Below are 18,005 nucleotides of genomic sequence, written 5' to 3' on the forward strand. Positions count from 1 at the left end.
ACCCTCCTCCCACCAGCTGCCTGTTGGAGCTTCCTGTCCTCAGCTCAGGCTGTGACCCTCAGACACAATCCACGCAATCAGAAGCATCCGAGAAACTCCACTGCTCCCAAGTCTGTCTCCTGACTTCCCTCCTGGAGCCTAAAGCCTCTTTAGCCACCTTGGCTAACCTTTCAATCTGTGCCTTTCCAACCATAGCTATCAGTCCTTCCTTCCCTCCTTTTAAGACAATGCAACCTCTCCTGTGACAGGCCACCTGTCAACCCTGTCTGCATTAGGAACTCAATGTATGTGCATTGGGTGGAGAATGACTGAAACATCACACCTCTGTGTCCTTAAGAGCCTTCTTTGAGCTGGGCAGTGGTGGTCCACACCTTTAATCCCAGCACTCAGGAGGCAGAGACCGATGGATCTCTGAGTTTGAGGCCAGCCTGATCTACAAAGTGAGTCAGTTCCAGGTAGGTCAGGGATACACAGAGAAACCCTGTCTTAAAAAAACAAAACAAAAAACAAAAGAACAACAACAAAAGAGCCTTCTTTCAACCATGCCCTGTGCTCCTGCAGCTTGTGGCTGGGCTCCGAGACCATTGCCCTGTACCTTTCTACCCTCTGAGACCATCCCCAAGCCTCTGAGACCATGCTCCCAGCCCCCAACTCCCGTCTCCCCACTACCACCGTGGACTGCAATCTCCACCCAAATGCTCACCATGTTCTCCTATGGCTTCCATGAGGCCACCAACTAAGCCCTGCAACATTTCCACTCTCTTCTTAGACATCACCCACTAATGTCCCATGGACACCAGCTTCCCCAGGTGTTAGCGGCACCAGCATCCCCAGTGCCGACTTAACACTTTGTTCTACCCGCCTTCACCCCTAGCAGACACACCCAACGTCCTGTCCTTGTCCTGGCTCCCCTGAATGTTACCACCATCTCCTCTTCATGTTTGTGGAATTTTCCCTTGGCTCTGTTTGACTCAGGTGGGACAGTCTCACACGACCTAAAACGTCTGTGTGCACGCCCTGCCTAAAAATCAGACAGTTTTATCCGGCAGTGCGATTCAATAAAGATTAATTACGAGTGACCTGTGTGAGTACATGGCATGATAGGCCTGCTGGCCTGACAAGTTGTGGGGACTGACCTAGTCGCTCTCCAGAATCCTCAGCCAGTTGCTGTTCTAGACAAACTCCAAGCGCACTCCCGCCGGCCTAGAAGGCAGCCACTTTCCCAGAATGGCCTCAGCCTTACCTCCATGTCCAGACAACTCCATGTACCCTTGGGAGACATGGACCCACAACACCTTCTCCTACAGTCCCTTCCATCTGAGTTTCACAGTCCTAACCCTAACCACAGCTAACACATTGAGCCTCCGAGTTTGGTCTGTTCTCTTAGAGGCATCTCATCCAACTCCGTCACTTCTTCCGATCCAGTGTGTCACCCAGGGCTAGAAAGATGACTGGTGGTCAGAGTGACTGCTACCAGGTCCTGGGGTGGCATTTGTTGATGTCATCTGACTCTCATAACTAATTCACACAGTAGATGCTAATCCAGGCCATAACTGAATAGGCCAGCTGAGGCTCAGAGTGGATAAGCCTGTGCTCCTGTCACTAGCGACCAGGTGAGGAAGTGATTTGGATCCAGCTCCGAGAACAAGCCGTCATGCTTAGGCCCACAGAGTTGTCGGTTTCCTTTGCTGTGGTAAAGAACCAGTTCTGTTTCCTCCTGTATTAACTTGGGTCCTGGTTTACCTCTCCTGTGCTGTCAGAGAAGACCCCCCCAGGTCTCCCTGCCTCAAGTCTCTGCACCTGAAGCCAGGCTAATCTTTCTCCTTCCAGTCCCTCCCATTTCGATGTCCCCCTGTCTTGACAGTGGTAAGGTCCAGGGATAGCTACAAGTACTTTTCCATTTCACAAATAGGCAAGCTGAGACCAACACCCAAATCACACTTCTCTGGAGAGATCTAACCCTGGGTTAAATCTAGTCTTCCTGCACCCAGGTCGACGGATGTCCCTGATATTAGCTTCCCACAGCCCAGTGCCCCTGGGTTGTCTAACTGCTTTAGGTGACACTAGGTTGGTGTTTGATTCCAAGCTCCTCCTGCAAGGTCAGAGCCTAACAAGCACCAAGCCCAGTCTCAAGCATACAGCAGGGACTCAATAAGTGCTTACTGATGGGTAAATAATGGTACAAGGTCAGGCCACACCCACAGCCGGTCTGCATGTGTGTGCTGGTTTTCCTGGAGTGGGGAGGGCTGGTCATAGACTTCAGATGTCCAGTCCCTAAGAATCCTTCAAAGCGGGGCGGGGTTGGGGGGAGACTAATGGAATACGGCTGGACACTCTAAGCAGAGTCCCCCTGACATCAGCACCTCAGGGTGGCTTCCCACACTTTGGTTGTGACTGTTCTATGAACCCAGAGTAACAATCAGCACCAAAATGTGCCCACAAGGACCCAAGATAGAAGCACACTCGTCATAACCCTGTCTTGGTAGGATGTTAAGCCAGGCAGTGGTGGTGCACGCCTTTAATCCCAGCACTTGGGAGGCAGAGGCAGGTGGATTTCTGAGTTCGAGGCCAGCCTGGTCTACAAAGTGAGTTCCAGGACAGCCAGGGCTACACAGAGAAACCCTGTCTTGAAAAACCAGACCAAACCAAACCATACCAGACCAGGCCAGACCAAAACAAAACAAAACAAAACAAAACAAAACAAAACAAAACAAAACAAAACTGCTGTGGGGAGCTCTGGAAGGGCGCCACCTGGAGGTCAGAGTCAGAACTGCTCAGCAGGAGGCGTTGCTCTTTTGCCTGGAAAAAGACATCCAGGGCCAGAAGGGAGGTAGGGAAAGACTGCAGAGAAGTGACCATGCTTTCTGATTGTTTTATCTTCTATTTTGGAACCTGAAAATTCCAAATCTCCAGCCCCCCCAAACTGCAGAATGGTGAAGGGGGGTTACGGTGGGTGGAGGAACGGGGACCATGGATCCCAGCTGGGCTCCATTCTGTCCATCATAAGTGCCACAGCTGTGATTCCAGGCTTTTTTGTGCCTCTGCCTTCTCTGCTATGTGAAGACAACACCCTAGCTGCCCCAGAGGCTGTTGGGAGAAAGGGTGACAGGCTATGTGGCTGGTAATCATCCCATTGGGACCTGGCCCGCCTTTTCTTGATGGACCAGGAACACCAACTATCCCTGTTTAGCAGATGCTCAGTGGGTCTACAACACACAGGCTGCTCCTGGAAAACACGGGACCCTAGCATGGTCTCTAGGAGGGCAGGTGGTGCCACTGAACAGCTCTTCACAGCTAGCTAGCCCCACAGCAAAAGCCCTTCCTGGAGACGGCAGCATTTTTTCAGCCTGGCAGTTTTGGTCAGTCACACCACACAGGTGCTGGTCCCTTGGCTTCTTCACGGGACTCCATCCTGCAGCTGTGCAGCTGAGGCAAGCCCCCTTTTCCCTGGCCTACCAAGAAGCTCTAAGATCAACAACACAGACGGGCTCTTCCACAGAGCCTGCTGTGTGGCCCAACTCCATGCTTCTGGGTTCCACTTAAGTGGCACCCCTCAAACTGAGGTCCTGCACACAGGCTAAACTGGGAGGACATAGATGCTTAGGCCTCAGGGAGCCTCTGCAATGTTGACCTTTTGACTATAGGCTCTCCAAACTTTCTGAGCCTTTAGCTTTGAGGCATTCTATCCAACTCCTGTGGGTCTGTCTCCATCCTCCCTGGGTCCTAACTGCTTGTATCCCCTCTGGACATTCCCCCCATGTCTTCTCACCCCTCACCTTGCTCTTAAAGTTGAGGGCACCAGTTATGTAAGACAGGCACCTCTTGCCTCTTCTTCATCTCCACATCAAGACACTCAGTTTTGTCCTCTCAGCACTGCTAGCGAACTCTGCCAACGGCCATGTTCATGGCACACCACCCACATTCTCCTTTAATCTGCCTTTCCCCACTGCAGGCTTCAGAAAGAGCTTCATAAATCCAGTCGGGCCTCAGGACAGCCCCTTCATTCTCCAGTGCCTTCCACAAAGCGACAGTCCCCTGCCTCATTGGCTCTGGCCACCAAATCAACCGTTGGCCTCACCCCAGCACACCACGGGCTGCTTCCTGTCATTGCTCAAGCTCTGCCCTCCTTCCGGCATGACCTCCCTAGCTCTCCTCCTAGCACCATCCCTGCCACACCCCAGCACTGGACTCAGCCTCTCCCCTCTGCTCAGCCTCTATCTGTGCCCTGCTCCCAGATGGTGAAATTAACTCACTTACTGAACTGTAAGGTCCTCGGGGACAGAGAGTGCCTCGACTGTCATTGTGTTCCCACCAGTGTCCAGTGCCTGGCCCAGAGTGGGCATCCAAAGAGCACTGGATGAACTGGCCTGAACCAGTATGTCCATCTGTCACTCTACAGATTTCAGACTTGCTTCCAGCCATATTTTACTGCCCTATTGCACAGGCATGTTTAACTTAATCCACTTCCTCTCACTGAGCAGGAGGAAGAGTTTAACAATGAAGAAAGGAGCCTTTTGCCAGGTTGCCAGGAAGTGGAGGGCAGCATTGAGCAGGAACTGTACAATAGGCTCACAGATGAAGCCCGCAGTCTCACGGTGCCCTTACCCTTCTCAGGATCCTTCAGGCTGGAGCGGATGGTCTCCACCGCTTTCTCTATCTCTTCATTGTTGCAGACGTTGAGCTGGATGGTTCTCAATCGGTCACTCTTCAAGCTGTCCAGTTCCTTGACCCCGGCATCACCTTTGTCCTGGGGGGAGACAGGGCTGCAGTCACCTCTGTCTGTCCCTCCCCAGGCTCTGGATTTAGAATCCAGCCCAATAGGGACTGACTCCAATCCCTTGCAAAGCCTGAGGCTTGCACCGATACATGCATGTGGTTGTTCACAGTAACATATTCAAAATAGCCATAAGCTAACCAGTTTTTTTTTAAATAAATATCCTGAATGAAAGCTTATCTTCATTTTTATGAAAGTTTTTAAAATGCAGTTTGGCTGGAAAGATGGCTCAGCAGTTAAACGTGCTTGCTCCTCCTGCGGAGGACTGGCACTCAGTTCCCTTCACTTACATAGTGGCTCACAACCATTTCTGTAACTCCAGTTCCAGGGGATCTGACGCCCTCTTCTGGCCTCTGGAGGAAGCAGGCACACATATGATATACATATATGCAGGCAAAACATTCATATACATAAAAAACTAAAGATTTTACCTAGTTTATCTAGGGCACACATGAGCAAATTACTGTACTATATCCATATGATCAAGTAATAATCAGAAAAATGAGTTATGGCATGTACTGCAATCTAGAGGACTCTCAAAAACATGCTAAGGCCAGGTGTGGTGGGGCGTGCCTTAATCCCAGCACTTGGAAGGCAGAAACAAATGGATCTCTGTGAGTTCCAGGCCAGCCAGAGCTGCACAGTGAGACTCTGTCTAAAAACAAACAAACACTGTGCTTTGTGAAAGATACAGTAAAAAGACCCAGCATCCCTGAGTTTAATGTGAGCAACATCCAGAGAAGGCTAGTTTAGGGGGATGGAAATAAGTGGCTGCCCGGAGCTTGACGGGTGTGTGCGGGTGGGGATGGGGCAGTAACTGAGAAGACCCAAAAGGGAAAACTCTGAGACACAGAAAGTTTCTAAAAGTAAACGGTAGAGGCTGTGTCAGTCTCTGAACTGGGGACGGTCCCCTAGTTACATGCAGTTTCATGCCCTACTACTTCCTCCTTTCATGTGCCCTAAATGCCACTCGATGTCCCGAGGCAGCTAGCTCTACACTTCCCAGGCTATGCTTGGGCTGTCCCTTCTGTCTGTCAGGTCATCTCTCCCAGTCTCCATCTAAGACAGCATAACTTATTCCACAGCTCTGAACAAATGTCTCCTCTGTCAAGTCAATCTCTTCTCTGGACTCCCCCTGAGCATCCTTAACATGTTTGAGAATTTTATCCCAGTTCTTCAGCTGTGTCTAAGCATGGAGTCCTCTCACCACTGGATAGAGATCGCCTTGGGTGTGCTGGCTAGTTTTATGTCAACTTGACCCAAGCTAGAGTCATCTGAGAAGAGGGAATCCCAACTGAGAAAATGTCTCCAAAAGGTTAAGCTATAGGCAAGTTTATAGGGCATTTTTAAAATTAGTGATTGATATGGGAAGGCCCACCCATCAGGGGTGATACCACTCCTGGGCTGGTGGCCTTGGGTTTTATAATAATAATAATAATAATAATAACAATAACAATAATAAAAAGCAGGCTGAGCAAGCCAGGGGGAGCAAGCCAGTAAACAGCACTCCTCCATGGCCTCTGCATCAGCTCCTGCCTCCTGGTTCCTACCCTCTTTGAGTTCCTGCCTTTCTGGCCTTCTACAGAGCTGTGATACAGAAGTGTAAGCAAAATAAATGCTTTGCTTCATAACTTGCTTTTGGTCACAGTTTTTATCACAGCAATGGTAACCCTAACTAAGACACTGGGACCAGTCTTATTCCGTAGCATCTAGCAAAGTGCCAGGCCCATCAATATCATTTGACAAGTGGATAAATGGCAGAGGAATGGATGGATGGGCATGAGGACTGGTGGATGGATGGACGGATGGATGGATGGATGGATGGATGGATGGATGGATGGGTGGATGGATGGATGGATGGATGGGTGGGTGGATGGATGGGTAGATGGGTGGGTGGATGGATGGATGGGTGTCGGACACTGCTTGTGCCTAGGGATTGCAGGCAGGCGTGCTAGCGTGAGCAGAAGAGCCACAAGACCCGGGAGAGAGGCGGGAGGGACCACCGCAGGGCACGGGGGGGGGGGGGGGGGCCCGCGGGGGCGGGGGCTGGTGGGGCGGCAGAGGCTGTCACGGGCTGCCCCGGCAGGAAGAGGCGCTGCGGTGGGCATCCATTCCAGGCCGGGCCGCAGGGGCGGGCGGATGGACTCTGGGGTTGGGGCGTGGAAGACGCCGGCTGAGCCGGCTGGGGGCCTTCGGCAGCCCAAAGGCGGGGGTGGGAGCAACAGTGATGAAGGAGAGCGCAGCTGTCGTTTTTCCAGTTGCACGGAGTAGGACCTCCACCCCAGCCTCCAAATGCAGGAGAATGTTACCGGCTCTTTCAGTTCTCTCTTTCTGGGGATAGCTCGTGAGAGCCCACGGAAGAAAAGTGTTACAGCTCTCAGTTTGCTCTTCCCGCTGAGAGAAGAGGAGAGTTGTCCTTTGAAATGCGCAAGATAGCCGGGCGACTCAGGAAAGCACTCTGACAGCGGGAGATCTTACACCACACAGCAGCAGCCGCTTTTTACTTTTAGCTCTGGGGTTATATATACCGTTTGGGGGGTGGGGAGAGAACAGGTAACCTCTATTGGTTTGGCTTGAGGGCTTGGGGATGCCTTATTTGCATGGAGGTGTTATCCTATGTGATAAGGGCTATGGGATGGGCCTCTTTGTGGGAAGCGGAAGCTAAGAGGGCCATATGGCCTGGGAAATCTGAAGCAACCTCCCGTCCTGCTGACCCTTTTCAGGCTGAGGTCTCCGGGGCTTCAAAGATTTCTACCAAGCTTTCTGGCTTTCTCATAGCCTACTGCCCCACAGATGGGTGGATGGATGGATGGATGGATGGATAGGTGGATGGATGGATGGATGGATGGATGGATGGATGGATGGATGAGTGGGTGAGTAGGTGGGTGGATAGATGGATAGATGGATGGGTGGATGGATGGATGGATGAGTGGGTGGGTGGATAGATGGATAGATGGATGGGTAGATGGATGGATGGGTGGATGGATGCATGTGTGCACGCAGCAAAAAGCTATGTAGAGCAAATGAAACTAAAGTGGGAAATGGGAAAGTGTAGGCTGTTTTAACAACACACAAATTTGGGGGGGGGACAGACAGACAGACAGACAGACTGCTTGGACAAGGGTAAAGAAAACAGCCCAGTCTTACCTTCATCAAACAGCCAGCAAATACAAGGAAACCTTTCGAGTGCAGATGCTTGGCCAATGAGAACCCAAATCCAGAGTCACAGCCTGTAATCAGGATGGCTTTGCCGCTAGCCTGTTTTAGAGGTTTAGACCCACGTTAGGAACCAGGCTCCTTCAGTAGAGCAGCCAGCCCTCCCCAGCGCTCTGGGCGGCCAAGCCTCACCTTCCTAGCTGGCTCTAACAGTCTAGAGAACTATAAGCACCAAGGTATACTGAGACCCCAACCTAGAGTCTGCTGCCAACAAGACTGGCTGGGGAAGACTCCTGCCCTTGGCTCAGTGTTCCCATCTACAGCTTCCACAGTGCTCGCTGTCCCTGTCATCTTCATCCAAGCCAGGCTCATGCAGCACACTTCCTGAGTGTAAGGTGCTCTGTTCACCTCACCCCCACCCCAAACCATAACCCACAGATCGTGGTTCTCAACCTTCCGAATGCTATGACCCTTTAACAACACAGTTCCTCCTGTTGTGGCGATCCCTAACCATAAAACTATTTTCATTGCTACTTCATAACTATAATTTTGCGAGTGTTATGAATGGTAATGTAAATATCTGTGTTTTCTGATGGTCTTAGGAGACTCCTGTGAAAGGGTTGTTCAACCCTGCCCCTCCAAGGGGTCGTGACCCACAGGTTGAGAACCACTGCCTTAAGAGCAAGTGTGATTATTTCATGTCACCAGTGAGGAAATAGAGATGCTTTTGAAATGCCCAATGCAATTAATGATAGGGCTAGAACCCGGGTGGGGCTGAGAATCCCCAGAGTCTCACTCTGAACCCCCAGCTCTCTCCTTCCCGGCAGGCTTTTCCCAAGCTCCCTGGCTGGGAGGGATAGAGTATTTCACTATTGCTCCCCTATGCATGGGGACAGGGTCTCCCTACTGATGGAGAGCCTCAAAGAGTTAAGGAGATGTGGTTCAGAATGTCCTGACCACCTAAGGCCCCAAAGGCTCCCAGGGAGCTAGCTGCCACTCACCGCATCAGCCTGACTGGCGTATGTCCGACGGGTGTCAGGGCTGAAGGATGCTGGGTAAAACAACAGTGTGTGTCTGTAAGAAAACAGGAAGCCATGAATGCAAGGCCCTGGTCCCTCCCCAGACCCCACTCCTGGGTAGAAATACCTTGGAACGCCTTCAACCGCCATCTAGGCTAAGGTAGCTCTGACTTTCTCCCCACCCAGGAGACTGCTCCTGCTGCATATAGACCCCTCCCCTCTTCCACAATGAGCCAGGCAGGCCACCAGCGATTACAGCAGCCATCTCGGCCACTATAGGAAGATACTTTCCTGAGAAGAAAGCCAACCCAAAGGCTACTTTTCTTAGAGGCTGTGCCAAAACCTGACTGGCTCTTGGCCTGCCCCAGAAAGGTTCACTTTCTGCTTTCCAGGGTACACAGATGGCCAGCGCTCCAGGGTAATCAAAGTGTGCATACGCTTTCAGAAAACAACCTTCTGCAGGATGCTGAGATGACTTAGTAAGTAAAGGTTATTGCTGCCAAGCCTGCCAGCCTGAGAGTCATCACTGGAACCCAGGGGATGTTAGGAGAGAGCTCTGATTCCTGCAGGTTGTCCTCTGACCTCCACAGGTACAGACACACATAGACACACAGACACACACACACACACACACTAAAAGTAAAGCCTTCTGTAATTTCAGTGTTTTAACTCTCCCTAAGCTTCCTGATAATTGTTTTTAAGCTTTGTATTTAGGGATAATTACAGATATACACACTGTTAAAAAACAACACATAGGGGCTGGAGAGATGGCTCAGAGGTTAAGAGCACTGACTGCTCTTCCAGAGGTCCTGAGTTCAATTCCCAGCAACCACATGGTGGCTCACAACCATCTGTAATGGGATCTGATGCCCTCTTCTGTTGTCTGAAAACAGTGACAGTGTATGTGCACACATATAATAAATAAATAAATCTAGAAGAAGAAGAAGAGGAGGAGGAGGAGGAGGAAATAATGCACAGAGCCCTGCCTCATGGAGGCATCTGCCCTGGGAAGCTGCATCAGGAGGATCACGAGTTCAAGGTCATCCTGGGCGACTTGGTGAGAGCATACCTTATCATAAAAAGTAAAAATAGGGTTGTGGATACAGTTCAGTGGTCACATGCTTTCCTATCACAGGCAAAATCCTAGGTTCAGTCCCCAGTACTAGAAAAAGAGGGGAGAGGGCAGGGAGAGGAGAGGGGACGAAAGAGGAGAGTGGAGGGTTGGAGAAAGGGAAGAGAAGAGAAAAGGGGAAAAAAGCAAGTAAGCAGGACACATTGGCTATCACTTGCCCAATGTCCATTAATGGCAGCATTGCCCAGTGTGCAGCACCATAGCCAGGACACTGACGAAGAGTCAGCTACAGCGCAGAGCCACTTCATCCGTCTTTCTCTTTACCCTTCTCAGAGCTACCCACACCCTACCACTACCACCATCATTTCAACAATGTGAGGCCAGGCATGGCGGCTTAATCTGTAATCCCAGCACTCGGGGGGCTGCTGCAGGACGACCACTGGAAGTTCTAAGCCAACTTGGACCACAAAGTAAAATTCTGTCTCAAAAACTACAAAACAGAAACCACAAAGAGAATGTTATAAAATGGATCATACAGTGCATAGCCGGCTGCACCTGGCTTTCTACACCCAGCTTTGCTCTCTGGAAACTCATCCAAATAGTTGGATACAAGCTTTCCTTTTTTGTGTCTAAGTCAGGCTCTCTAACTTAGGCTATTGTATAACTGTTTACTTTCTGAAGGTCATCTGGGTTGTTTCCAGTTTGGATTTATTATGAACAAAGCTGCTATGAAGATTCCTGGGCAGGATTTTGTATAAACATATTTCTCTTGGATAAACTCCCAGGAATACAATCATTGGGTCGTATGGTAGGTGCCTATTTTGTTTGTAAAGAAACTGGGGAGCTGTTTACAGCTCTAGAGTACGGGATGCATGCTGCATGCCCAGCAGAGATGTATGAGGTCCCAGCATCTCCACACGCTTCCCAGAATCTGATACTTTTAGTAGCGAGAGGGAGTCCGATCCCCTGGAACTGGAGTTACAGTTGTGAGCTGCCATGTGGGTACTGGAAATTGAACCCCGGTCCTTTGGAAGGAAGAACAGCCAATGTTCTTAACCACTGAGCCATTTCTCCAGCCCCCTACTTTAAAATTTTTATTTATTTGTTATTATGGATTTTTCAGACAGAGCCTCATGTAAGGCAGGGTAGCATGGAACTTTTTATATAGACCAAACTGCCTAGCATCCTCCTGTCTCAGCATCCCAAGTGGTGTGATTACAAGCATATGATTTCACGCCTGGCCCCTGCTTTTTTTTTGGCCATGTTGGAAACCATTCGTGACCATCTCGCCATGGTTTTACTTTTCAATTCTCTAAGAGCTACTGATGTTTATCACCCATCTCAGGCCAGATGGCTAATAAATAACACAGTAGGGGTGACTGATAAGCAACACAGAGGTTTAGGAAGGGGGAAAAACTAACAGTTCTACAAGCTGGGAAGCTGAACTTCAAGGTGGTGGCAGGCGTGGGGGCCTACCTCCTAGGCTGACAATTTTTACTGTGACTTTACTTAGCAGGAGAGGATGGTGGGGGTGTCTTAGACCTCTGTCACAAAGCCCCTAACCCACTGATGAAGGTGGCTTCATGACCTAACACCTAAGACCAGCTTGGTATGGTTGCTTTGAATTGTCAACTTGAAAGGATTTGGAGATGCTCCGTCTGTGAAGGCACTTCCGGAAGGATTCACTTAGGGTGGGAGAGCCACCCTCACTGGCTGCAACACCTAAAGGAGGGCTCATATGCAAAGAAGCCCAAGGGAGAGCTGCTCGCCTACCCTTGCTTCTTCCTGAGCTGTGTGCACTACTGCTCTCCGACTCCAGCTCCCTCTGCCTTCCAGTGACGATCCCGGGATCTTCCAGGCCCCTGGCACTGGTTTGATACTTTGGAGCATCTGCTGGGGTCCCTGGCTCTCCGGCGTGTACACAGGCTTTGTTGGGACCGGCCAGCCTCTACTGTTTAAGCCAATCTAATGCACCCCTTTAAAAGCCCTCCTTCTCAATTCCTCTAGAGAACCACAATACACCAGTGCCACGGGGAGCAGGATTTCAGCATACACATTAGTTACACAAGCATTCAGACCACAGCCCGGGGCACATCCATCCTGTGTCTGTCCACGTTCTGTGCGGATACTTTCTTCTTGCACTGCTGAATTTTGAAAATCCTTCAGATGCTTTAGAAGCTTTTGCTACCCAGGTAGCCTAGAAATCTTTTCTGCCCGCCTAGAACATCCATCCTCCTTTCTGTTTTTTCCAGCATAATATTTGTATTGACTCTTTGGGAATTTCACATCGTGCACTCTGATCACACTCAATTTCCCAGTCCTTCTGTGTCCACTCCAAAAAGAAAATAAAAAATTAAAATTAAAAAGCAAAACAAAACAACAACAAAGCAAATCCAATTTATGCTATCTATGTGCTCACTGGAGCTTGGTCAAACTCTTCAGTGTCCTGTCCAGAATGTGGTGGCACTGGGCTCTACCATCATCATCTAACTGTCCAGTGGTACAGTTTTACGTTTCCAGAGAACTCAGAGCCCCAAACCCTCTGCGCCCAACCCGGAGAGGCAGAGCCCTACAGAGGGGTGATTCAGCCCCTGTCGGGCACAGGACAGCTCCAGCTGGCATGAGTGTCCTGCTAGGCTCTGCCTGGCTGTCGGCCATCTCTCACCACTGAAAGCCATGCTTCATCTGCTCTGATTTCAATGTTCTCAGTCTTGCTAGGCTGCCCACACCTGTGTGAGATCCCGGGCCGGGGGCTGCTTCTCGGTGTGGAGGGGCCATTGCTCATAAACAATTAAAGCAGGGTGAGGCAGACGGAAACAGAGCCACTCTATACCAAGGACCCATGGCAGACACCACAGCTGATTTGAACACTTGCAACTCGAGGCCACATAGGACAGGCCTTCCAGGATGACAGAGACATCCATGCTGGCTTCAGCCCTTTCTTACCAGTCAGGCTTCTATCTGGTATTGCTTCCATCACTGACCAGCATCAGTAACCAGTAACTGAACTGGTTTCCACCAGAGGAGCCACAAGTGAAGTGGGCTCAATCTAGTTAAGATTGGGTTAGAAGACTGACCCAAGTGCAGCTTGGGTGAAGTAGAGTCTCGCAATGGCCTCTAGAGGAAAAAATTCAGTAATAATCTCCAGCCACTCCTGGGGAAGTTCTCATCTGTATGTATCCCATGACACCACTCTGAGGCCGGTGACCAGCAGTGGCTGTGCTGCCGAGGCATTTCACTCTTAAGAAGGAGCACAGGGCAAGAAAAGGCCACTCAGGAGGAGCCATATAGATGGAATAAAAACGACAAGCAGAGGGGGAACGCATGGCACGGCCTCCAAAGAGAGACGTGACTGTGACGGAGATGGACGCAGGAACAAAGGGTACCATTCACAGGAGAATCGTTTCTAATTACTGTAAAGAAAGACTGGCCGGTTGGTGGTGGCACACTCCTTTAATCCCAGTACTTAGGAGGCAGCGGCAGGCAGATTTCTGAGTTCGAGAGTTCGAGGCTAGCCTGGTCTACAGCATGAGTTCCAGGACAGCCAGGGCTACACAGAGAAACCCTGTCTCGAAAAAAAAAAAAAAAAAGAAAGACTGTATAGAGAACTGTCCAAAGACACAAGGCTTCCGGCCAATGGACGCATTCACATGCATCAGGGCTGGAGGGCACTGGTCAAGGCTGCTAAACCAGTAGTAGTCACTGGCAGGGACAACTAGAGCATGAAACCCTGGGCAACTGAGACTCGGGTAAACTGACCAGGGCAAAGATTTTCCCCATACAGATCTTGCACAGGTTACCCCATATGCCAGCCTCTCTTCGCACCTGCTGTCCCTCTCAGCCTCTACTGATTACATGTCCTCCACTGCCCTAGGGACATTTAATTCATTCTGGTTCAACTGGTCTCTCCCACCCCCAATACACACTGTGCCCCTTGCAATTATCAGGAATCTCTTCATCCAGTCAGATAGTCAGGAATGTCCCTATAACAGGTTTCTTTCCCTCAAATGAGCCAGAAATGCAACCTGCCCCACTTCCCTTTAAGGATAAATCTTTGGTAGAAGTACTTTAATTTCTTTTGTTGTTTTGTTTTGTCTTGATTTTTGGAGACAGGGTTTCTCTGGGAGCCCTGGCCATCCTGGAACTCACTTTGTAGTCCCAGCTGCCTCAGTTTCCCAAGAGCTGGGATTAAAGGTGTGTGCCTCTACTGCCCAGGTGTGGTTATCTCCCATATAAGAAAATCTCAGAAACCTCTAAAAGCCACTTTGGAGTCAGGTTTTTCTATTTTTCATTTTATGTGTATGAATGCCTGCACATATGTATGTGCACCACTTGTGTGTGCAGTACCTGCAGAGGCCAGAAGAGGGCACCAGATTCCCTTCCAACTGGAATTAGACCAGTTGTGCACTGCCATGTGGATGCTCCCAGGGGGTCTCTGGTAGAGCAGAGGGTTCTCTTCATCGTTGAGCCATCTCTCTAGGCACAGGTTTTTCTGTTTTTATGAATCACTTGCCTTAAAAAAACAGATGTGGGTAGTTTCACTATATTCCTCAGCAAGGCACCAGTACAGCTTGGACACTGATTTCTATAGATTCCAGAGTAAAAGAGGACAGGAGGGAAGAACCACAGGACAGAAAGTGCCGGGTCCCTGGTGCCTGAGGAATGGGGTATCCTGGCCTGCTGGGAACTGAGCATCTAAAGTTACGAAGGTCAAGAAGCCTGTGGCACAATTCATTCTCCCGGGCAGCGTGCAAGGTTGGCAGAGGGAGTACAGTTCTTCCTAAATGCACAGTGCTTATACTGAAGATGAGGGGAATTCTCCCTGAGGAAGGGTTGTACTTATGTGCAACAAAGCAGAAAACATGAAGTCTTGCAACAAGCTGGACAAAGGCAGCGTGATCTAAGAAGGGCAATTTGTGCCCGTGAAGACTGTGGCATGATTCCTGCCAAATTCCCAGGCAACCTTCTTGGTTAAGTCACCGGACATGGAATTTCTGATGTTGTAACTTTCAAGGATTTGAACAAATAAAAAGTAAATATGGATGGATTAAAAAGAAAAAGGCAGCCGGGTGGTGGTGGCACACGCCTTTAATCCCAGCACTTGGGAGGCAGAGGCAGGCGGATTTCTGAGTTCGAGGCCAGCCTGGTCTACAGAGTGAGTTCCAGGACAGCCAGGACTACACAGAGAAACCCTGTCTCGAAAAACAAAACAAACAAACAAACAAACAAAAAGAAAAAGGCAGAAAGTCACTGCTTTTCAAAGCCCTTTAGCATCCAGGATCCTTGTCTCCTGCCTGCCATGGACACTGCTGTGCATGGAGGCACAGTTTAAATCCCTACACACACACCTAGACCCAGCATTTACAGGCTAACGGAGGAGGACCCTTGAAGCAAGGAGTTGGAAACCAGCCTGGGCAACATGGGAAGATGGTGTCTCCAAAATACCAAAGATGCACGTGTTTAGTCTGAACTTACTTACTAATCCTTCTAAATCCCAGCAGTTCAGGGATGTCCAGGGCATTTACTTAAGACTGTAAATGGGAAAAGGCCAAGGAAATGAGTCACACAGACACTGGTGAAAAGAAGGGCACACCTTGATCCTGCAAGCTCCTTGCCTACATGCTAATCTGTATATAACCACAATGGCACACACCGAGACCCCAAGCCAGGAAACACTCTTCAGTGTCAAGACTGTGACTGAAGGTGAGGAAGGAGTTGTTGCTGATGGGAAGAGGCTAAGGAAACACATCAACTAGATGTAAGGGTGGTGGCTGGGGCTACATTGTGTGCTGTGTAACAGGTCCGAGGGGCCTTTGGTGGAGGCTGGGTGAGGTCTGAAGCTTGGTTATCGGCAGCATATATGCGGCAATGTCCTGATGCTCATCGCTACAGTATGATTTGATATGATGCATATGATGACATGATTTGACGATGGCTAAGGAGGCTGAGTGAAGAGTGTAGCAGGATATTTATTCTGCTACACTGTATTGGCAGTGGAGCTTGGTGATTAGGCAGTAGAAGAGGAGGTGGAGCTGGGAGAGAAAGAGTGGAAGGGGAGGAGAGGAAGGAAGCTATGGAGAACCACGAATGGGTCAAAGCTGTCCTGGGTAGCAACTTCTATCAAAAGGTTAGATATTGGGTAACAACTCTAATTGTGTGGGCATCTTGTTGATTGAGCATTTCTAAATATATAAATCCTTTAGATAATCATTAAGCTTTAAGAGTCTTATTTCTACCATACTGTGAGGATGGCAGACACTGTCTGGGGTTCAACCGAGCTTTGTGGATGCAGCATGGGGGATTGGCAGAGCCATCCCCCATGCTTGTGTCTCCTGGGAGCCAGGACCAGCGGATGTAGCTAGCCAGAGCCCCGGTCAGGGCCAAAAAGCAGCAGGAACATGGCAGCTGTCCAGGAACAAGCAGGACCAGGCACCATTTTCCTATACAGAGGAGGATCTGGGTGTTCTTCGTTTTTGCAATTTTTATATAATTCTAAGAGGATTTTAGAGCCGGGCAATGGTGGCGCACGCCTCTAATCCCAGCACTTGGGAGGCAGAGGCAGGCAGATCTATGAGTCTGAGGCTAGCCTGGTCTACTGTGGAGAGCTCTTGGTGCTTCTTCTAGAAATTTGGTAAGCATTTGTCACTGGGCTTGGACAAGGAAGTAGGCTCAGATAAGAATATTTACATTTGGGCTAATGCAAAGCTCAAGGTAAACTCAGCTGAGGAATGTGTGGCATTCCTTTTCATTAGCCTTAGAAAAAGTGACCAGGGGCTTTGTTTATTGCCTTGTCTGGTTACTTTGTCTTTGATCTAAGAATTGACTCTATTCTTTTCATGTGCCTAGATTGATATAAAAGCTGACTGGAAAAAAAAATAAACCTGCTTCAGTCTTGGCACTGGCTGGAGTCATGTTATAGTGTTGTCTAATTGTCTTTTTGTTTGCAATCCTCATTCCCCCAGACCCCGTTGACTGACTGAGCTGGCTCGATCAGTCTACAGAGTGTGTTCCAGGACAGTCAGGGTACACAGAGAAACCCTGTCTCTGAAAAACAAAATTTCTTTCAGATAAAAGAGGAAAGGGTTCATTTTCGCAGTCACTGGCAACCATGTGTACACTAGGCAAGTGCTCTTTCCCTGAGCTACAGCCCCTGAGTGGACAAAGGGGTTTAGAAAGTCGTCGGGAAGCTATTCCTTTTTGCCCTGTGAGCCCAGGGAAGGCCTGTCTCCTGAGCACTGAAGTCTGGCAGGTAGTGAGGATGTTTAGGACCTGCCTGTGAAAAGGGGGTCTTCAAGGCCAGCTCTTCCTTTGGTTGCTTACCTTGTCCCACTTTTTCTGTCACAGACACTTAGGGTTTTTCCTGGGAGCTGTGACAGGGGTCTGGAGAGACGTGCAGCCAGCATCATGGCACTGAGATGTAAGAAGATCTGCTTCCTTCTGGTGGTTCTGAAACACAAAATGCACGCTCAGTGTCTTCTACTTGGGAGTTTAGTCAGGAATGGCCATCTTCTTCTTCAAGTTATTAAAGTTAACTGACTAGGCATAGGGGAGATATTTAGAACATGGCACCGGGTCCTGCTTGTTCCCAGGCAGCAGCCACGTTCCCACTGCTCCTCGGATCTGACCAGGGCTCCAGCTAGCTTGATCCGCAGACCCTGGCACCCACGAGATGCCAGTGTGGGGGATGGCTCTGCCAATCCCTCACAGTACCAGGTAGAATGAAGAGTCTAAAAGCTTAATGATTATCTAAAGGATTTATATGTTTAGAAATGCTCAATCAACAAGATGCCCACCCAGAGTTGTTACCCAATATCTAACCTTTTGATAAGTAGCTACCCAGGACTGCTCTCGAACCGTGCGTCCTCCTCCATCGTTGCCAGCCTCCTGTTTTCTCCTCCCCTTCCTCTCCTCCTCACTCTGCCTACCTCTCATACTGCACAGTAACCAAGCCCCACTGCATATACAATGTAGCAGTTGCAGGAAA

General features: G+C 49.6%; 1 protein-coding gene across 2 annotated transcripts in view; it reads right to left on the reverse strand.

The window, feature by feature from the left end:
• Positions 1-18,005, reverse strand: part of Bdh1 (3-hydroxybutyrate dehydrogenase 1) — a 38,876-nt gene that overhangs the window by 3,931 nt on the left and 16,940 nt on the right. For both annotated transcript variants that reach the window (XM_028753769.1, XM_028753770.1), the window contains exons 2-5: positions 17,342-17,467; positions 8,932-9,004; positions 7,922-8,032; positions 4,606-4,747 (exon numbers count right to left, since the gene is read on the reverse strand). In XM_028753769.1, coding sequence (XP_028609602.1) covers positions 4,606-4,747; positions 7,922-8,032; positions 8,932-9,004; positions 17,342-17,427 — 412 coding nt within the window. In that variant the 5' untranslated portion in view covers positions 17,428-17,467. The remainder of the gene's footprint in view (positions 1-4,605; positions 4,748-7,921; positions 8,033-8,931; positions 9,005-17,341; positions 17,468-18,005) is intronic.

Source organism: Grammomys surdaster, unplaced genomic scaffold (assembly GCF_004785775.1).
Source record: "Grammomys surdaster isolate TR1022 unplaced genomic scaffold, NIH_TR_1.0 125956, whole genome shotgun sequence".
Taxonomy (NCBI): domain Eukaryota; kingdom Metazoa; phylum Chordata; class Mammalia; order Rodentia; family Muridae; genus Grammomys; species Grammomys surdaster.